This window comes from Bufo bufo, chromosome 1 (assembly GCF_905171765.1).
Source record: "Bufo bufo chromosome 1, aBufBuf1.1, whole genome shotgun sequence".
NCBI lineage: Eukaryota > Metazoa > Chordata > Amphibia > Anura > Bufonidae > Bufo > Bufo bufo.
Genome location: NC_053389.1, coordinates 439870197 through 439893109, shown reverse-complemented (window position 1 = coordinate 439893109; position 22913 = coordinate 439870197). Strand labels below are relative to the sequence as shown.

At 40.6% G+C, this 22913-nt stretch overlaps 1 protein-coding gene across 1 annotated transcript in view; it reads left to right on the top strand.

The window, feature by feature from the left end:
* Positions 1-22913, top strand: part of LOC120982028 (sodium-coupled monocarboxylate transporter 1-like) — a 43381-nt gene that overhangs the window by 3019 nt on the left and 17449 nt on the right. The window contains exons 2-7 of the mRNA XM_040411936.1: positions 3614-3679; positions 8233-8284; positions 9519-9586; positions 10282-10436; positions 11018-11158; positions 16869-16998. Coding sequence (XP_040267870.1) covers positions 3614-3679; positions 8233-8284; positions 9519-9586; positions 10282-10436; positions 11018-11158; positions 16869-16998 — 612 coding nt within the window. The remainder of the gene's footprint in view (positions 1-3613; positions 3680-8232; positions 8285-9518; positions 9587-10281; positions 10437-11017; positions 11159-16868; positions 16999-22913) is intronic.

Sequence of the window (22913 nt, the reverse complement as noted above, 5' to 3'; positions counted from 1 at the left end):
GCACTGGTGCCTTGCAGCACTTGTTCCCTGGGTGCAACATCTGCATGAAGTTTCTGTATACTCATTGTGCGCACATCAGTTTCCATCCAGTATCATGCCTTTACTCTAGAAGTCTGGCCTCAAAGAGTTGCAAAATAGGTATCTTATGACTTTTTGCGCTCATTTATGCAAAATTTTTGTGAATTTTTGCAGTTATACACTGCTCACTCAGTTTTGAAACGTGGGTGGAAAATTGGGTGTGGTTTACTATGTTTATGAGTTTCCCTACAGATTTATCATTGAGCTTTTTTAAAAAGTTGCAAAAAAAAAATTAGCAATCTCACTCCAGTAGGAAGAGTGTGGAATAGGAAAACTGGAGTGGCTTTTCTAGACAAAAGATTTAAGGATGAGACAAATTTATCAAAGAACATGCAGCATTTGATAAATGTGGCATAAAGTACTCCGACGCAGACTATTAAGATTAATATTGAGATGAATTATCAGTAGATGGTGAAGTATATATAAAATATATGTAATTTATTGAAACATAATCAAATGACAAGAAATGTATGACATAAGGCACAAGGGTAAAGGAGGGTGGGAGGCCCCATGTAGCGGGGTCATAAACAACCTCCCTCACAGAAACCCAACTGACAGGGAAAAAGGGTCACAGCCCTGGGTGTGAGGCCACATAAATATGGGAGAACTGTAAGTTCACCCAAAGTGACATATAATAATATGTGTTGCATGCATGTAAAAGGTAAGTATGATCACACATAGCAGACTTGCCCACCCTGGATGACTAGGATGGCCGCATAGAAAATGCTGATAGCCAAATAACTGTAAGTAAAGGCAGGGCAAGAGTGCTAAGTGCAAGCAGTGACATTAAAGTAACAAACTAACCAAGCATAACAACAGAACATAAATTACCCATGGTATGCTGGAACCCAGAGTCTGTGACCGGAGCTGCACCTCGACGAACGTTTCGCCTATTATATGTCACTTTGGGTGAACTTACAGTTCTCCCATATTTATGCGGCCTCACACCCAGGGCTGTGACCCTTTTTCCCTGTCAGTTGGATTTCTGTGAGGGAGGTTGTTTATGACCCCGCTACATGGGGCCTCCCACCCTCCTTTACCCTTGTGCCTTATGTCATACATTTCTTGTCATTTGATTATGTTTCAATAAATTACATATATTTTATATGTGCGTTTTCTCATCTTTTTGGGGTTATTAGTTTGTTTCTTTTGTTGGCTCAGTATAATATACTAGACCCCAGTGTTTTTTATACACCCAATTTGAGTTTTGTCTTATAGGTTGGTCTAGATGGTGAAGTATAGCCAGATGTGGTTAAAAGTTAAAGAATCTTCTCAACAGGATGGTTAAAGTTTTTTTTGGGGGGTTTGGAATATTGAGGCCCTATCCTCCGAATAGGCCATTAATATATACAGGGAGTGCAGAATTATTAGGCAAATTAGTATTTTGACCACATCATCCTCTTTATGCATGTTGTCTTACTCCAAGCTGTATAGGCTCGAAAGCCTACTACCAATTAAGCATATTAGGTGATGTGCATCTCTGTAATGAGAAGGGGTGTGGTCTAATGACATCAACACCCTATATTAGGTGTGCATAATTATTAGGCAACTTCCTTTCCTTTGGCAAAATGGGTCAAAAGAAGGACTTGACAGGCTCAGAAAAGTCAAAAATAGTGAGATATCTTGCAGAGGGATGCAGCACTCTTAAAATTGCAAAGCTTCTGAAGCGTGATCATCGAACAATCAAGCGTTTCATTCAAAATAGTTAACAGGGTCGCAAGAAGCGTGTGGAAAAACCAAGGCGCAAAATAACTGCCCATGAACTGAGAAAAGTCAAGCGTGCAGCTGCCAAGATGCCACTTGCCACCAGTTTGGCCATATTTCAGAGCTGCAACATCACTGGAGTGCCTAAAAGCACAAGGTGTGCAATACTCAGAGACATGGCCAAGGTAAGAAAGGCTGAAAGACGACCACCACTGAACAAGACACACAAGCTGAAATGTCAAGACTGGGCCAAGAAATATCTGAAGACTGATTTTTCTAAGGTTTTATGGACTGATGAAATGTGAGTGAGTCTTGATGGGCCAGATGGATGGGCCAGTGGCTGGATTGGTAAAGGGCAGAGAGCTCCAGTCCGACTCAGACGCCAGCAAGGTGGAGGTGGAGTACTGGTTTGGGCTGGTATCATCAAAGATGAGCTTGTGGGGCCTTTTCGGGTTGAGGATGGAGTCAAGCTCAACTCCCAGTCCTACTGCCAGTTTCTGGAAGACACCTTCTTCAAGCAGTGGTACAGGAAGAAGTCTGCATCCTTCAAGAAAAACATGATTTTCATGCAGGACAATGCTCCATCACACGCGTCCAAGTACTCCACAGCGTGGCTGGCAAGAAAGGGTATAAAAGAAGAAAATCTAATGACATGGCCTCCTTGTTCACCTGATCTGAACCCCATTGAGAACCTGTGGTCCATCATCAAATGTGAGATTTACAAGGAGGGAAAACAGTACACCTCTCTGAACAGTGTCTGGGAGGCTGTGGTTGCTGCTGCACGCAATGTTGATGGTGAACAGATCAAAACACTGACAGAATCCATGGATGGCAGGCTTTTGAGTGTCCTTGCAAAGAAAGGTGGCTATATTGGTCACTGATTTGTTTTTGTTTTGTTTTTGAATGTCAGAAATGTATATTTGTGAATGTTGAGATGTTATATTGGTTTCACAGGTAAAAATAAATAATTGAAATGGGTATATATTTGGTTTTTGTTAAGTTGCCTAATAATTATGCACAGTAATAGTCACCTGCACACACAGATATCCCCCTAAAATAGCTAAAACTAAGAACAAACTAAAAACTACTTCCAAAAATATTCAGCTTTGATATTAATGAGTTTTTTGGGTTCATTGAGAACATGGTTGTTGTTCAATAATAAAATTAATCCTCAAAAATACAACTTGCCTAATAATTCTGCACTCCCTGTATTGGTGAGAGTCCAACTCTCAACACCCAAACACTGTTCAACTGAGGAGCTTGTAGCAAGTGTTACGGCCTCGCATTATTTTCATGGGTCAATCTAATCTTACGAACTTTACTTAATATCGCTAGTGGAGGATATTGCAGTGTTTGCATTTCCAAGCATCTGATTATCAGGAGTGCTGAAAGTCAAACCCCTACTTGATAGTATTATATATTGATGGCCTGCCTTGAAGTAAGGGCCTCAATATTTTGAACTCAAAAACCTCTTTGTTTCAAGTAGCTATAAAAACTGAACACTGCTTTCTGTAACATTTGTGTGACTAGAGCTATGCAGTATACTCTATATCAGGCATGCTCAACCTGCGTCCTTCCAGCTGTTGCAAAACTACAACTCCCTGCATGCCCGAACAGCCTACAGCTATCAACCTACAGCAAGGCATTATGGGAGTTGTAGTTTTTCAACAGCTGGAGGGCCGCAGGTTGAGCATGCCTGCTCTATATAATCACAGCTGGTGTGCTGTGTTTGGTGTCCTCAAAATATTAATATCTAATATCTACAGTAATTCCCTACTTATGGAAAAATGTCCATATGATAATTAACCTCATCCATTTATTATTTTCACAGTACCTTGAGCTCAGATTTAACAGATGTGTACGACTGATTGGCACATTGTTGTTCATCATCCAAACGGTATGTAATGTCTAACTGGTGATTAAATTATAATTCTAGTTTGCAGAACATTTCACAGTTTAAGGGCTCATGCACATGAACTTTTTTTTTCCGTGTCTGTTCTGTTTTTTTTGCGGACTGTATGCGGAACCATTCATTTCAATGGGTCCGCAAAAAAAATGGAAGGCACTCCGTGTGCATTCCGTTTCCGTATGTCCGTATTACCATTCCGCAAAAAAATAGAACATGTCCTATTATTGTCCGCACTACGGACAAGGATAGTACTGTTCTATCAGGGGCCAGCTGTTCCGTTCTGCAAAATACGGAATGCACACGGAAGTCATCCATATTTTTTGCAGACCGCAAAATACATACGGTTGTGTGCATGAGGCCTAAGGGTAGGCCCTCCAGGGTGGAAATGCTGTTGATTGTATCAGCAACTTTGATGCAAGGAAAATCTTCCTCAGATTACACTAGTAGGCATGAGATGAGATATGAAACAATGTAACACTGCGCGCTTACTCTGCAATAAATAGATAGCCGGCTTGTCACCACCTTCCTACCTATCACACAGATATACAAAACAGCCTTGATATCTATATATGTCTCAGTCCTACCTTGACATAGGTGTCCGTGCTGTGGTTATGTATCATGCGGCGGTCCTCGCTTCTCTTCTATATGTGGGGCGAACCGGGAGAGCGGATCCCAGGGAAGATGGCTGCAGCATAGACTATTTTATGATATTAAAGTTTGGGAGAACGCCCCGGCAGGTGGCGATATACTCCCGTTTCTTTTTGCTTACGCTCACGTCTGAGCGGGTGACGTCACCGCAAGTGAACTACGGATGGCAGTGAGGGTCTAACCCCCAACGCGTTTCGAGTACATACGGCACTCTTTGTCAGGGAATGTTACACTCACTGCGCATATTCTCACTATTTATAGTCTATGTTGTCTGTCCCTCCCCCCCCCCCTATATTTATCACTATTCAAAACCAAACAGTTATAAGAAATAAGATATTTCAACACATCTTATCCGCATACAGTACATCAGTGCTTTTTTAAATCTGTAAAATATACATTTCTGTTGTGTATTTTCTCCTCAGATTTGACCCTTTTTAATGTTCTGGGATGAAATCCATGGTTAATGTGCAGCAAAACAATATGTGGTGAATCCACAGCCCAATCAGCATGTAGACACATACAGATTTTGCTTAATATTTGCTGTGAATATTCACCAGGTCGATAAACTTTAAGGGTGCGGCCACATGGTAAGGACTCTGCATTACATTTTTGAAGCCAAAATAAAGAGTGCATCATAAATGGATTGAAAGTGTAAAGGACAGATACGACTCTTTTTTTAATTAACTCCTGGTTTTGGCTTCCAAATCTGCATCAGGAAGCCCGACCATGTGCCATTCCCTAAATCTACTTTAAAAGTTTGAAGATCCTTAGCTTTACTTGCTTTGCTCCTTCAAAATTCTCCTGTTGTAGCTCCTTCAAAATTCTCCTTGTTGCCTTTGGAAACAGACCTCACTTTGCTGCTGTCAGTGACCTGATTAAAGGGGTTGTCCAAGATAATTAAAAATCTCAGGCAACCCTTACAAAGTCTTGGATATCGGTCTACAGCTGAGTACAGTAATTGGCTGCGGCAGTCACGTGCCATATCCAGGGAGTACCAGAGAACAGTGCTGGTGTAAGGCATGAGTATATGATATGCTTTTATTTTAAGACATTGTAGCGGTAGTGTGAGATTTTTAATTATCTTGGACAACCCATTTAAGCCAAGCCAACCAGAAAAATGAGATAGCTGCCAGCTGACAGGTATTCCTCCCAACTTTACACATTTTGCACCAAAATATATTACAGTATGGGATTTGCACACTTATTAGGCCTTCCCTGAGAGTTCAGAAAAGTGTGTGGAAAAGAGGTGGCACCATGTTCCAAATTTATATAATACGCAATTCATTTTTTTTGTAAGGTATTAGCGTGTTTAGTATACTGTGCATAACAAGATATGGTGTAAGGATGAAAAATTTATTTATGCCTGTTGGTTTGCACCAAATATATACCATGTGTGCAATTTTGATAAATGTGATACAATTTTCCAAATTTTCAACAAATCATAATTGTGTGCAATACTATTGATCACTACAAGACAAATAGTGCAAAGTATTAGCAAAGTTGCTTAACTTCATATGTAGATATAAACTGTAAAATGTTGAAGAGAGAAGTTTTTTTTATTTAAGAATGTTTTACACCGGAATAAAATGTTTTACGGAATAAAAAAGAAATATGGGGTCATTTATCAAACTGGTGTAAAGTAGAACTTGCTTAGTTGCCCATAGCAACCAATTAGATTCCACCTTTCATTTTTCACAGCTCCTTTGGAAAATGAAAGGTGAAATCTGATTGGTTGCTATAGGCAACTAAGCCAGGTCTACATTACACCAGTTTGATAAATCTCCCCTATAGTTTTTATCAATGTTTTGAATATTTATGGTATATACTGAAAAAATATCAAGAATCACAAATACATTATATAAAAGGAAGTAAACTATACAGTCTGATGGGTATGTATAAATTAGCCATGTCTAAAAGGAGTTTTCTGGGTGTTTAATATTGATGAACTATCCTCAGGATAGGTCATCAATATGTGATTGGCGGGGGTCTGATTCCTAGTATCCCCACTGATGAGCTGTTTGAACATGCCATAACTCTCCAGTGAGAGCTGGAGACTTTGCCTAGGCCAGTGACATCATATTCATCAGTCACATGGCCTAGGGTTAGGCCCATCTCAGTCCCATTCAAGTCAATGGCCCTGAGCTGCAATACCAAGTACAGCCACTATGCAACACGCAGCATTGTGCTCATTAAGCTGCATGGAGGTCATCAATATGTAACACCCGGAAAACCCCTTTAAAGTAAGCACAGTTATAATTGTAGGCAATGAAAGTTGAGATAAATAAGGCATACGGTATATAGAGAAATTGCAATCTGAAACCTGCAGAAATTTTTCTGGCTCCTAATACTACAGCAATTTTACATGTATCAACAGTTTCATTTACAGAGTCGAAATGCAGGGGCTGGTGATATTATTCAGCAGTGTCTGCTCACCCTCTGAACTATGTAACAAATGTATCTGTAAGGAATAAATCAAGGCAACTGGACTTACTGTAGATTTCTTGAACACGTTTCACTCGTTCTTCCAACAAGCTTTCTCAATTCTGAGAGAAAGCTCGTTGGAAGAATGAGTGAAACGTGTTCAAGAAATCTACAGTAAGTCCAGTTGCCTTGATTTATTCCTTACAGATATACCATGACCTGGATAAATGAGAACCTTCACAGACATATGTAACAAATGGCAATAGCAGAAAGTTACGTCATAGTTACATAGTTGGTAAGCAAGACACAGCTTCTTCACATCCAACCTTTATTCCTATCAGGTTCATCCAGAGTAAGTAAAAACCCCTATGAGTCAGATGCCAACTCTCCCATGTAAAGGGAAAGAATTTCCTTACTGACTCCAGATATGGCTATCAGAATAAATCCAGAAATCTAGTGTCTGTAACCTGCAATATTTTACATTCAAGAAAGACATCATGGCTCCTCTTGAACTTGTATAATGATTCAGCCATAACAACATCCCGTGGCAGTTAATCCCATAATCTTACTGCTCTTAGAGTAAAGAATACCCATCTCTATTGATGAACCCTTATTTCATATAGTATTTACATTGAACTTCATTTGTCATTTCTGTGCCCAAGAATCCATGTTTGCCAAATCCCTAAGTAACATTATGTTATAATCATCTGTCATCTGTGTTGACTACGTTACGCTTAATATCATCTGCAAATATTGAAATTCGACTTAGTAAGCCCTCATTAATAAATATATTAAGCAGGAGTCAGTGTTTAAAGGGGTTGTCTGAGTAAAAAAATCCCTCTTGTAAATGTAGTAAAATAACATAAGAAGCATTACTTACTCCTTTTCTGCCCTGCTGCTTCCAATGACATGTCCTCCTCGCCTCTGACATCTTCCCAGCTGCAGATGTTGCATACACAAAGGGTACTGTGGAGCCAATCACTGGCTTCAGCTGCATGCAGAACATCACCACTGCAGCCAGGAAAACAAACAGCAGCATGGAGGACCAGAGAGCATTGCAAGAAGAAGCAGGGGGGGGAAAGGGTATCAATTCTTGTGTTGCCCATGATCCTGGGGCTGCTTCTAAGTGAGTGTGAGAAAGTTAGGAAGCAGATTCTCCTCTACTTTATGTGTGCTGTTTATAGGAGCTAGTCTTCACCCACCAGGTCTAGGAGAACTACAAACTAGAAAATCTGGCATGTAGAGGAGAAAACTATAAAAATGTCAGATATGGTAAAAGTCATAGAATGGCCAAAAATAGTGCTATTCCTTATGTTCACACACAGTACTGTTGATAATTGCAAGGTTTATTAAAAGTTTAGGTATGCTTTAATTAAATATGTATATAATTTTATGACACTGGAAATCTGCTTTCAAATTTAAGTAACCTATTACGCATTTTTGACAATTACAAATAATTGATTTCTCTTTAGGTTCTTTACACTGGAATTGTAATTTATGCTCCAGCTCTGGCGCTGAATCAAGGTAGGAAAGAAAGATAGATGAGAGATAGAATTAAGGGAACTCTGTTGTCTTTTGGGCATTGTGTTATTTTCCGTTTTAGGCTTCGTTCACATCACCGTTCAGCTTTTCCATTTTCCTGCTCCGCTATAGGAGCAGGAGAATGGATAGTACGGATTTGGCACATAACTGAGCCGAACGGAGCCTAAGGACCCCATAGACTATAATGGGTTCCTTTAGGATTCCTCTCAGAGGAAGATTTTGGAGCGGAGACAAAAGTAGTGCATGCAGGACTTTTGTCTCCGCTTCAAAAATCTTCCTCTGAACGGAAACCTAATGGACCCTATTATAGTCTATGGCAGGCATGTCCAAACTGCGGCCCTCCAGCTGTTCCAAAACTACAACTCTAAGCATGCCTGGATAGCTTACAGCTAGTAGGGCATGCTGGGAGTTGTAGTTTTGCAACAGCTGGAGGGCCGCAGTTTGGACATGCCTGGTCTATGGGGTCCTTAGGCTCCGTTCAGATCAGTTATGTGCCGAATCCTTCCTTTCCGTTCTCCTGCTCCTATAACAAAGTGGGAGAACGGAAAGGCTGAACGGTGATGTGAATGAAGCCTTAGCTTGGGGATATCTGCATCTCTATACTAATAGCCCATCAACATTAGCTTGGAGAATTCTGTCTTAAAACAGTCAAGAGACATGGAGCTTGGAAGAGCTTTGGAGCTTCTTTTTGTCTAGTGTGTACAGTACAGCTTAGTAGTTTCTAGAGATGAGCGAATTTCATATTTTGAAATTCGTTCACACTTCATTTGGTGGTGAAAGGTGAATTGCGTTATGGATTCCGTTACCACTGACCATAACGCAATTCTATGACGGAATGCATAACAGAATGCCTTTAGAGGTCTATGGGCTGCAAAATGGATCAGTCCCGTTTCCGTTATGCAGGGGAGTTCCGTTATGCATAATGTGTCAGCAAAATGCAGACCATGTACAGTACACAGACCACTTCTGTATTTGGCAGATCTGCGATTTGTGGACCACAAAATGGATATGGTCACGTGCATGAGGCCAATACTGAGAACTATTCGCAAAATGTTCAACATAATAGCTGTTAAATATGACTAGCAAAACTATTGCTATAACTGTGAATTGGAGAAACTATAAACTAGTCTTATGTCTTAGTTATATTTAGGAATATGTCTGCATCAGTACTTTTTGTGTCCTCTAATTAAATATTCAATATCTATATCTATTTCAGTGACTGGGTTTGATTTGTGGGGAGCTGTCGTGGCCACAGGAGTGGTCTGTACCTTCTACTGTACTCTGGTTAGTAACTCTTTCATATTTTAGCTTTTATGTGTTGTTTTTCAACTTTGTTGTTTGTGACATCTCTGCTATGAAGTTATATTGTTATATTGGCGGTCCATGCCCTCTGTTGCCCTGCTACTTTGGGCTGGCACAGCTGCTGTTCTACTCATTCTGTCTTTTGCAGTTCCAGCACTCCTGGCACCTTTGTCTAGTGTGTCTATTTGAGGTATTCTTCATTGAACCTCACCTCATTCTGCAGCATTGCAAAGGTTAAACCCTCCTTTGGTTCTGTGTGTAGCTGCTTTTAATGTCTCAAGCAGCTCTGCTATATAATTGCAAGAACTCTGTCTGCCTTGACCTCAGCTTATTACTGACTACGAGTTACCCTTGATCCCTCGGTGCCCTGAATCAATGCCTCTGACCCCTGTCAGCTGTTTACCACACCAAGACTACTCCAGGAAGTAGTGATCTAGTAGCTCCCCTGTAACGATGTTCAGATGCCTGTATAGGAGTTAAATGGTGAATACCAGGGGACTGCCAGGATAACGGCCTTAGTTTTAGTCCAGAGTTAAATTGGTTGGTTGACAGAGTGGTTCCACATGCACTGATCATTACACAAATTTTCTGCAAATTCTAAAAAATCCCATGTGGTAACTTTTGACTGGATTCCCTCTTTTGACTCACTACTTCAACTACATTGTGATTTCTTACAGGGTGGTCTTAAGGCAGTTGTATGGACAGATGTATTCCAGGTTGGAATCATGGTTGCAGGATTTTCATCTATAATTATTCAAGCTGTTGTAGTCCAAGGTGGGATTGGCCCCATTTTGAATGACTCATATCATGGAGACAGGCTAAATTTCTGGGAGTAAGTAGATTTATTAACTGTTTCTTTTTAGAGTGTTTTTGACTTGGTTAGGCTACTTTCACACTTGCGGCAGGACGGATCCGACAGGCTGTTCACCCTGTCGGATCCGTCCTTCCGCTATTTCGCCGTGCCGCCGGACCGCCGCTCCGTCCCCATTGACTATAATGGGGACGGGGCAGAGCTCCGGCGCAGCACGGCAGTGCACGGTGAAAGCCTGCATGTCTGACTTTTTAGTCCGGCGGCTTTCGCCGTGCACTGCCGTGCTGCGCCGGAGCTCCGCCCCCATCCCCATTATAGTCAATGGGGATGAAGCGGCAGTCCGGCGGCACGGCGAAATAGCAGAAGGACGGATCCGACATGGTGAACAGCCTGTCGGACCCATCCTGCCGCAAGTGTGAAAGTAGCCTTATGTTGTACTAAGGAATCAGGAAATATTTCAGTACATGCTGTTTTTAGAATATTAATATATACCGTAAATGTGCTTACTCTTTTACACATTTCAATCTTAGCTACAGTGCTTACCAGTATGCTTCTGATAGCAGTATGTTAGTTTAATCTATGTTTTTGATTATTGTCTCTAGTTTCAACCCCAATCCACTGCAGCGGCATTCCTTTTGGACACTTGTAGTTGGTGGAACATTTTTGTGGGTTGGAATCTATGGTGTCAATCAGTCACAAGTACAGAGATACATTGCTTGTAAAACCAGATTCCATGCTAAAATGTAAGTATTGAATTGTACTTTTTTCATTCAAAATATACTTAATTAAAGGGGTTCTCCGGAAATGAAGAAAATGAAAATACTTAAATATTACTTCATTATAAACATTTTCCCAAAAACCTTACATTAGTTATAATAGCTTGTTTTGTCTGGTGAGCAATCATCAGGGGAAATAAAATGGCCGCCGTCCTATTAGTACACACAGAACCTGTCCTAATCACACAGGAGGACAAGTTACTTCACAACGCTGAGCTAAAGAGCTGCCTCATCCTCCTCCCTGCTCTGCTTGTGAGGGATTATGATCCTGAATACAGTTTAATATGGTTATCAGCTGAATCTCTGTAGGAATGGAGTTCACGAGCAGATGTGGCTAATGAGCAGCAGCTCTTGTATGCAGTCTCTATTACCACAGACTGTCCTGTCCGTCCTCTTTGTACTACATAAATCCTCATGAACTTCATTCCTAAAGAGATTTAGCTGAAGATCTTCTCATCTGTATTCAGGATCATAATCCCTGACAAGTAGGAGAGGAGGATGAGGCAGCTCTTTACCTCAGTGTTGTGAAGTACCTTGTCCTCCTGTGTGATTAGGACAGGTTTTGTGTGTACTAATAAGACAGCGGCCATTTTGCTTCTCCTAATCATTGCTCCTTAGACAAAACAAGCCATTATAACTAATGAAAGGTATTTGGGAATATATTTATAATAAAGTAATATTTATGTATTTTTATTTTCTTAATTCCAAGAGAACCCCTTTAACTTCCCAAGGACCAAAATGGACAGTAAAGAAAAGAAACAAAATTATTTTACTGAAAGGGGAGTGGAATGTGTAGGAGATCCTACAAATTGTTATGTTTACTATGAATGATAAATTAGGTCCTTGATGGATGAGATGTTTATCATTCATTGCTAATAGTTTTCCTCACTTATTCCATCCTGTTATCAACTGACCAGCCTTTGCTATCAGGAAATAACTGATATGACATAAATAATGAATGCAGGGATCTTACATTTATGCAGAACAAAAAAAGATAAATCAGACTGTTTGATAAATGGTAATGATTTGTTAGACCAGACCCCATGCTTATTACAAGGGATGACCGAATCTACATTCGGATGAAACATCCAAAGTCGATTTGCATAAATTGACAGTATTAGAATGTATTGGCTCCGAAGAGCCGAAGTTATCGCTTTGCGAAGTCTCGCGAGACTTCACGTGATAACTTCATAAATTAATTTGTACTGTAAAAAAACATTTCCCGAACTCAGGTTTGGTTCCAAGGTACCATTTGGTTTTTTACAGTTAAAATTAATTTATGAAGTTATTACGCGAAGTCTCGCGAGACTTCGCGAAGCAATAACTTCGGCTCATCGGAGCCAATACATTGTAATACTGTACGGAGATCCTGCTCCGTACAGTATTAGAACAAAGTTTTATGCGAATCGACTTTGGATGTTTCATCCGAAGTCGATTCGCTCATCCCTACTAATTGCATACACCACACACTCACAAACATCAATAAAGTTTAAATTTTTTACTTTTCTTATCCTGCCCATACCTGATCATACCTGATCATACCTTATTGGAAAATATGCAGCATGCTTCTCTAGGGATACCCGTTCATGATCTAATATATTTCTGATACATTTTTGCTGTCAAAACCAGTCTTTTCCAATTAGCTATGAACAAACCTGGTGGAGTCATTTTCTGTTTTTTCATTCTTGTCCCTGTCTTCCTGGAGCCATAATTTTTCTTTCTGTTGTACTTTCTAATGGCACCATTTAATATTAAATATAATGTAATAGGAAGCTAGAAATAAATTCCAAATGGGGTGGAATTGAAAAAAAAAAAAACTATTCCAAAAGAGTTTTATGGTTTTACAGTGTTCCCTATGAGGTAAAACTGACCTGCTATCTTCATTATCTGGGGTCAGTATGACTACAGAGATACCACATTTAAAAAAATGTGTTTTAATACTTTGGAAAACTTTGGAAAACATATTTTTTTCCTTGAATCACCACATTCTGGCCCCCTTTGGCAAGCTCTGCCTGTAATTTCACTAGATGTAAGGTAGCCTCTCACCCAGTTAAGCCAGTACTCTCTGCTGTGCACTGATGAGGGGCAATTACCCTGAAACAGCTGTCTGCAGATGAGATGCTGGCTTAGTTGTTATCCAAGTCATGTCTCAAGGCCTGTTTAAAAAGTTGAACATTTACTTAGATCTGGTAGCATTGGAGGCAGAGCTTGCTAAGTGTTCATTTGCAGTCCCTCTTTCCAGAATTCCACGGGTGGCGGTGTCAGGCCTATAAGACTCCACACCATTGAGACACTCTCCATAAGGAGATATTGCATTCTCCGTATTCTAATGCCCATAACTAATGCCCATAACTTTTTTATATTTATGTCTAAGGAGTTGTGTGAGGCCTCATTTCTTGCAGGGGCGATCTGTAGTTTTTATTGATGCCATTTTATGTTATGACTTTTAGATCACTTTTTAGTACATTTTTTGGGGGAGGTGAACATATGATCTTATTATTGCTTCTGCCATAGACAGTAAATTACAATTGCAGTCTATGGGATATTCACTAAGTTCCTATGTCACAGGCAGGGCTCCAAAAGAACACTGCTGTGACAGGCCTCGGATCCTTTATAGGGCTGGAAGCTGCCACAGCAACCAAGTGGTCCCTCGATCTTGGTACAGGTGAGCCCCAGGAGCACAGCACTTAAAAGAAATAAAAGACCTCTCATATGCAGTCGTCGCAAAGAACCACAGCATATGAGGGGAAAAGTCCATAATCTGTGTTATCGTCGATCACAGACTTTATCTCTGGGTGTCTCCTACTGTATGTAAAACAGCAGAAACCAAGCGGCTTTCTTTAAATAACCAACATCTGCCATACATTTAAGGTGGATGTCGGTAAGGGGCTAAGCCACATCCTTTAAACCATACCTCCTTTTTACTTTAATGGCCATTATTTTTTGTTGAGAAATGTGCCAACCCTACTGTCAAACGGGTAGGATATATTAGACAGCAAATGAACTGTCAATTCTTGAAGTTGCTTTGTTAGAAGCAGCAAATGTAAGTACTGTATCCAAAGGCCAAATTGTGTCAGGGTCAGAGCATATCCAAAATGGCAGGCCTTGTGGGGAGTTCCCAATATGCAGTGGTGATAAAAAGAAGGAAACCAGTTGAAAAGATAACAAGGTCTTGAGCGCCCAAGGCTCTTTAATATTTGTGGGGGAGAGGGGCCAAACCTTGTCTGATCCCACAAAATAGCCACTGTAGCTCAAATAGTTGGAAAAGTCAATGCTGCACTTATTGAGAGGTCTTTTTGAGTCTGTGCCTTTATAGGTCACAGCTGTTTTGGTAGCATGAGGGGCCCTACACAACATTAGGTAGGTGGGTTTAACCCTTAGAGAACCAGTTGATTTTCCTGGTTTTGCTTTTTCATTTTTACTCCTTGTGTTCCCAGAATTTTATTTTTATTTTCCCAGTCAAATAGCTGTATAATGGCTTGTTTTTTTGAAAGACAAGCTGCACTTTCTAATGGCACAATTTAATATTGTGGATGTAGTAACAAGCTGGAAAAAAAATTCCACAGTTTTATGGGTTTTGTTTTTATGGCATTCCCTATATGGAAACCTGACCCGCGCCCTTAATTCTCTAGGTCAGTGTTATAATGATGTCTCATCTATATGCCATACTTTTTCTTGTGTATTAGTACTCAAAAAAACTTTAGAAATTTTCTTTTTTTTCTTTTCATATTCTGACAAACATACATTTTTTATAGTTATGTCTAAGGAACTTTGTGGGGGTTTAGTTTTTGTGGGGCGATCTATAGTTTTAACTGATACTAATTTGGAGTGTGTATAACTTTTTAATCACTTTTTATTCCATTTTTGGGGGAGGCCATTAAAATTTTCTGCCATTACACAGTTTGCCGTATAGGAAAAATATTTGTATATTTTAATAGAATGGGTATTTTAGGATAGGGAAGATTAGAACTTTCTTTTTTTCTTTTTATATACTTTTTTTTTTACATACATAACTATAATAAGCAACCATTAGATTGCTTCCACAATACATTGCATTGAATTGCTATTGCACTTCATTGCCATAGGAACTACAGCTCTAAAAGCCCTTGGTTCTTCAGAGGGACCAGGGCTTTCACAGACAATCAACGGTTACCCCTATCATCATTCAGATGCCATGGTCTAATTTGACAATGGAATCTGAAGTTTTTTTTTTTTTAAATCAGATTGTTTTTATTGAGCAATTTTAAAGAAATAAAGAGAACAAACATTCTCCCCACCCCTCCCCCTTCTGGTCCCAAATGTCCTACATCAGAGGAGAAAATCTCCAAAAGTCTCTGAAAATAAAAATCCGAACATGAAAAGCAGTTTTAACTCCAATCCGCTATTACCCAGATACACAGTTCACATTGGTGTAGTACATATATCAAATCTTCCGTTCAACTCATATTATAGCATATTACAAGATAAAGTAATAAAACACATGTAGCACATCAACCCCTCAACAGCTATGACCGGGGCAGTTCATTCACCACCTCCCACTCAGATCAACCTACAATCTCAATGTTAATCTACAATATTATAATGTTGCATGCATCTGCCCCAAATCTTCTCAAACTTTTTGAGGTTGTTCCTCTTTTGGTATACAAATCTCTCCATTTGCAACAGGGTGTGAACCTTATTTACTAGTTCCCTAACCTTAGGAGGAGTTGGGATCCACCCAAAGATACGCTATCACCTTCCTTGCCTGATACAATATGCGAATAATTGCTAATTTATCTTCAGCAGGTAATGATAACGTTTCAACACATCCAAGTACACACAACCTGGCGATGATTACTATGTGTGTCTCAAACCTAGGACATCCGTCACTCGCCCCCAGTACCTCCTCAGCCTAGGGCAGTTCCACATAAGGTGTATCAGCGTAGCATTGGGCGTCCCATACCTTGGACACAAGTCGTCTAATCTGTATCCCATTTTCCTTAGGAGAGCAGGTGTCCGATAAACTCTATGCAACAATAGCAACTGTGACATTCTGTGTGCTTCACCCACCGCTATATCAGTAAACCATTCTTACACTGTGTGCCACTGGTCTTCCGTCAAGTCGGTTATATCTTTCCGCCATTTATCATACAATCGGAGAGGCTGTTTTTTAAATTGCATTTCCATAAGACTACTGTAGTGCAGCGATATGACCCCACTAGTGGATCCCCCAGAGCTCGCCAGATCTGAAGGTTTTAATGTCTACGATCATGCCATGATTAAGATCACTTAGGTGATTGAAATGCATGGGTTACATTACTGCACTTTTGCCTATGGAATATAATTTTTAATAATTGAAATAAAGTCTACATTCATTTACAATCTGGGTGCTGGATGCACTTTTTATGGATTACTGGCGCGCACTGGAGCGGAATCCATGCACCGGAATGCAATCACAGTATCCGGATAGCTGGCATTTGTTTTCTCCACGCATTGGGTATCTGCTGTCCATTTTTAAAGTGGCGACTTCCGCAGTACATGTATGCCACTGGTCGTCAAGGGGTAAATGTTATGGCTGATAGGTGTATAATGTCACTAACAGAAAATCTAATCTCGCAACCACATGTACTACACAGTAATGATTATAAATATATATACATTTGCTAATGACATTTTTATGCATTACATGTTTTATTAGGTCCTTGTATGTGAATCTGTTAGGACTCTGGGCTATTCTTTCCTGTGCGGTACTTTGTGGACTGGCTATGTATTCTGTATATAAGGACTGTGACCCCTGGACTGCCAAATTAGTATCAGCCCCTGACCAGGTAAGAAAAAATACCCCAAAATGGCCAGATACCCTCCTCTTAAGGTAATTATACTTAAATGTTTTAGCAATGGAGCCTTAAAGCTTTCTTTAGTGCAAATGTGCCTTCAAAACAAGTGCACATATATAAAAGCTATCATCCAGCAGGCCTTGTAGATATGGGTGCCTCCTGTATCAGCAGCTATGTATGTATATCAGTTGTGTTGGTCGTCATTAGGGAGACATATGCAATGTAAGATATAATACACCTCTATTGTATATGATGGTAGAGTCAGCTAACAGCTTCATCACGTTTTTAAAGGCTTTTCTATGTGTTGTTATATATCATGTCATAAAGAGACACTTGTAGGTCTCCATAACGAATATTCATTTCAATAGAAAAATGCTTGTGCACTTATGCGGCGGCCCAAGAGGAGTGAGTGGAGGATGGGAGCAGTGGTTTTGGCTCTCCAGGACTGTACAATGACAGGAGGGCACAACCTTTGGGGCATATCTGGTATTCGGGCTCCTGCTTGATGGTAGGGTTCCCTTCATGTGTGATAATTTGCTGGGTGCAAGGCAGGACTGATAAATAGTGGAAACTACAATGAGACCCATTAGTTGTAATAAACGGAGTCTCTCAATAGCAGCGTATAGACAGAAACAATGATGGTGGCTATAGCACTCCTCTTTCTTTCTAAAGAACACACTGCAGTCTCTCATCAGAATCAGAGGCATGCAACAAGGTTCTTCTGCTTCTGAGATTCCCAGAGGGGTGCAGAAATTTAGAAACTAGGGCCAATCCGTCTCAGTATGGAGGTTGCCTCAGCAATAATCCTTCCACAGCAGCAGAGCCTTTCTGCCTTTAACGAGCACAATACCTTGTGGTCTGAAGTTTGCACGACTTTGTGAGTTCTAGACCTTCTTAGATGTCTGGTCTCTCCTTTTAGAGGTACTTGAGTAGTAGGCTCAGAGATTAGGATTCTCTCAACTTGGGCCTAGTTGTGCAGGACTGTAACACACATGTTTTGCACTTCTCACACTAGACTCTCTACACACTGACTAGCCAGGGGGCAGACCTAGTCCATCCTCTATCAACTTAACACAATTTACCAAGATGTTAACCATTTGTTGTCCATGCTGTGCCATTAAGTACATAAAAAAATCACAACATTTAACTTAAGAAACATGATACTAACTTTGTTAATAGTAATTAACCCTTTGCAGTAGTCCTTCTGAAGTACTGCACATGTGGCCAATCTACATTAAAGTATTTACTGGAACTCATTTGCTCACAACCTGTGGGCTCTGCACAGGATTTGATATCTTTGCTTAATATATACTATATTTAAAAACACGACCTAAAATGTAGGAGACCTTCTTAAAAGCACTTTCATATACAGTGGGATGCGAAAGTTTGGGCAACCTTGTTAATCGTCATGACTTTCCTGTATAAATCGTTGGTTGTTACGATAAAAAATGTCAGTTAAATATATCATATAGGAGACGCACACAGTGATATTTGAGAAGTGAAATGAAGTTTATTGGATTTACAGAAAGTGTGCTATAATTGTTTAAACAAAATTAGGCAGGTGCATAAATTTGGGCACCACAAAAAAGAAATGAAATCAATATTTAGTAGATCCTCCTTTTGCAGAAATTACAGCCTCTAAACGCTCCCTGTAGGTTCCAATGAGACTCTGGATTCTGGTTGAAGGTATTTTGGACCATTCCTCTTTACAAAACATCTTTAGTTCATTCAGGTTTGATGGCTTCCGAGCATGGACAGCTCTCTTTAACCACCTCAGCCCCTATAGCTTAAACACCCTGAAAGACCAGGCCACTTTTTACACTTCTGACCTACACTACTTTCACCGTTTATTGCTCGGTCATGCAACTTACCACCCAAATGAATTTTGACTCCTTTTCTTCTCACTAATAAAGCTTTCATTTGGTGGTATTTCATTGCTGCTGACATTTTTACTTTTTTTGTTATTAATCGAAATTTAACAATTTTTTGCAAAAAAATTTCATTTTTCACTTTCAGTTGTAAAATTTTGCAAAAAAAACAACATCCATATATAAATTTTTCTCTAAATTTATTGTTATACATGTCTTTGATAAAAAAAAAATGTTTGGGTAAAAAAAAAAAATGGCTTGGGTAAAAGTTATAGCGTTTACAAACTATGGTACAAAAATGTGAATTTCCGCTTTTTGAAGCAGCTCTGACTTTCTGAGCACCTGTCATGTTTCCTGAGGTTCTACAATGCCCAGACAGTACAAACACCCCACAAATGACCCCATTTCGGAAAGTAGACACCCTAAGGTATTCGCTGATGGGCATAGTGAGTTCATAGAACTTTTTATTTTTTGTCACAAGTTAGCGGAAAATTATGATTTTTTTTTTTTTGTTACAAAGTCTCATATTCCACTAACTTGTGACAAAAAATAAAAAGTTCTAGGAACTCGCCATGCCCCTCACGGAATACCTTGGGGTGTCTTCTTTCCAAAATGGGGTCACTTGTGGGGTAGTTATACTGCCCTGGCATTCTAGGGGCCCAAATGTGTGGTAAGGAGTTTGAAATCAAATTCTGTAAAAAATGGCCAGTGAAATCCGAAAGGTGCTCTTTGGAATGTGGGCCCCTTTGCCCACCTAGGCTGCAAAAAAGTGTCACACATGTGGTATCTCCGTATTCAGGAGAAGTTGGGGAATGTGTTTTGGGGTGTCATTTTACATATACCCATGCTGGGTGAGATAAATATCTTGGTCAAATGCCAACTTTGTATAAAAAAATGGGAAAAGTTGTCTTTTGCCAAGATATTTCTCTCACCCAGCATGGGTATATATAAAATGACACCCCAAAACACATTCTCCAACTTCTCCTGAATACGGAGATACCACATGTGTGACACTTTTTTGCAGCCTAGGTGGGCAAAGGGGCCCACATTCCAAAGAGCACCTTTCGGATTTCACCGGTCATTTTTTACAGAATTTGATTTCAAACTCCTTACCACACATTTGGGCCCCTAGAATGCCAGGGCAGTATAACTACCCCACAAGTGACCCCATTTCGGAAAGAAGACACCCCAAGGTATTTGCTGATGGGCATAGTGAGTTCATGGAAGTTTTTATTTTTTGTCCCAAGTTAGTGGAATATGAGACTTTGTAAGAAAAAAAAAAAAAATCATCATTTTCCACTAACTTGTGACAAAAAATAAAAAATTCTAGGAACTCGCCATGCCCCTCACGGAATACCTTGGGGTGTCTTCTTTCCAAAATGGGGTCACTTGTGGGGTAGTTATACTGCCCTGGCATTCTAGGGGCCCAAATGTGTGGTAAGGAGTTTGAAATCAAATTCTGTAAAAAATGGCCAGTGAAATCCGAAAGGTGCTCGTTGGAATGTGGGCCCCTTTGCCCACCTAGGCTGCAAAAAAGTGTCACACATGTGGTATCTCCGTATTCAGGAGAAGTTGGGGAATGTGTTTTGGGGTGTCATTTTACATATACCCATGCTGGGTGAGAGAAATATCTTGGCAAAAGACAACTTTTCCCATTTTTTTATACAAAGTTGGCATTTGACCAAGATATTTCTCTCACCCAGCATGGGTATATGTAAAATGACACCCCAAAACACATTCCCCAACTTCTCCTGAATACGGAGATACCACATGTGTGACACTTTTTTGCAGCCTAGGTGGGCAAAGGTGCCCAAATTCCTTTTAGGAGGGCATTTTTAGACATTTGGATACCAGACTTCTTCTCACGCTTTGGGGCCCCTAAAATGCCAGGGCAGTATAAATACCCCACATGTGACCCCATTTTGTAAAGAAGACACCCCAAGGTATTCAATGAGGGGCATGGCGAGTTCATAGGAAAAAAAATTTTTTGCCACAAGTTAGTGGAAATTGATTTCTCCCTTTCCGCTAACTTGGGACAAAAATTTCAATCTTTCATGGACTCAATAAAGCCCCTCAGCGAATACCTTGGGGTGTCTTCTTTCCAAAATGGTGTTATTTGTGGGGTGTTTGTACTGCCCTGGCATTTGAGGGTCTCCGCAATCATTACATGTATGGCCAGCATTAGAAGTTTCTGCTATTCTCCTTATATTGAGCATACGGGTAATGAGATTTTTTTTTTTCGTTCAGCCTCTGGGCTGAAAGAAAAAAATGAACGGCACAGATTTCTTCATTCGCATCGATCAATGTGGATGAAAAAATCTCTGCCAAAAAAAGAAAAAGGAGGGGAAAGGCGTCTGCCAGGACATAGGAGCTCCGCCCAACATCCATACCCACTTAGCTCGTATGCCCTGGCAAACCAGATTTCTCCATTCACATCAATCGATGTGGATGAATAAATCCTTGCCGGGATTTTTTTTTTTTATATATATATATACAAAGTGTTTGCCAAAGTATATGAACACCGCCACCTCCTCAGCTCATATGCCTCGGCAAACGTATCTTTTACTGCAGAGGAGAAATCTCGTCTTGCAGCGCCGCATACACCGACTTGCGTGTAATCTGACAGCAGCGCAATGCTTCTGTCAGAATGCACATCAGTGCTGCAGCTAGTCGATCGGTTGGTCCACCTGGAAGGTAAAAAAAAAAAAAAGAAAAAACCAGGCCGCAACGCAATAAATTTATTAACTTTTGAACAGAACATATAAACTTTTTTTAACTTTTTTAACTGAAGGTTAACTTTTTTACTTACCGGTAATTTTTTTTTTGTTTCGTTTTTTTTACCTTTATAGAACAAACCTCTCCTACCCCATGGGACAATGTGCAAAGCGCAAATCGCCCAAAGATGTGGCGAAGTACGTTATGCACTTTATCCCAGGTGAAAGGAGAGGTTTGCAGCAGCTGTGAGTAAAAGGGCCCTAATAGCCCTGTGTGCCTGTCCTGTGAGATGCAATCCCTATGCTAAGTGTACCTGTGTGTGGTACTTCCGGAAACATTCTCCAAAGCATAGGGCAGGGTGGTCAGGACAGTCAGGACAGAAATAGCGGGTGTCACGCCTTATTCCACTCCTGCTACAGACACGACATCTTTTTCGGGGTGACGGTTGGGTTGAGGTACCAGGAACGACACTGGGGAAATGTCGCTCGTGTAGACGGTTAACTACACTGGTGGATGGGGCCACGGAACCTTCTGGATACAGGAGGTTCTCGATGATCTATTCCTGGAATTTGAGGAAGGATCGTGTTCTCCCAGCCTTACTGTAGAGAACAAAACTATTGTACAGAGCCAATTGAATTAAATATACAGACACCTTCTTATACCAGCGTCTGGTGCGTCGGGAAACTAAATACGGAGACAACATCTGGTCATTGAAGTCCACCCCTCCCATGAGCAAATTATAGTCGTGGACTGAGAGGGGCTTTTCAATGACACGGGTTGCTCGCTCAACTTGTATTGTCGTGTCTGCGTGAATGGAGGAGAGCATGTAAACGTCACGCTTGTCTCTCCATTTCACCGCGAGCAGTTCTTCGTTACACAAGGCAGCCCTCTCCCCATTTGCAAGACGGGTGGTAACGAGCCATTGGGGGAAGCCCACGTGACTAGTTCGCGGGGTGCCACAGGCGCAAATCCGTTCTAGAAACAAATGCCTAAAGAGGGCCACACTTGTGTAGAAATTGTCCACATAAAGATGGTACCCCTTGCCAAATAAGGGTGACACCAAGTCCCAGACTGTCTTCCCACTGCTCCCCAGGTAGTCAGGGCAACCGACCGGCTCCAGGGTCTGATCTTTTCCCTCATAGATCCGAAATTTGTGGGTATAGCCTGTGGCCCTTTCACAGAGCTTATACAATTTGACCCCATACCGGGCACGCTTGCTTGGGATGTATTGTTTGAAGCCAAGGCGCCCGGTAAAATGTATTAGGGACTCGTCTACGCAGATGTTTTGCTCAGGGGTATACAAATCTGCAAATTTCTGGTTGA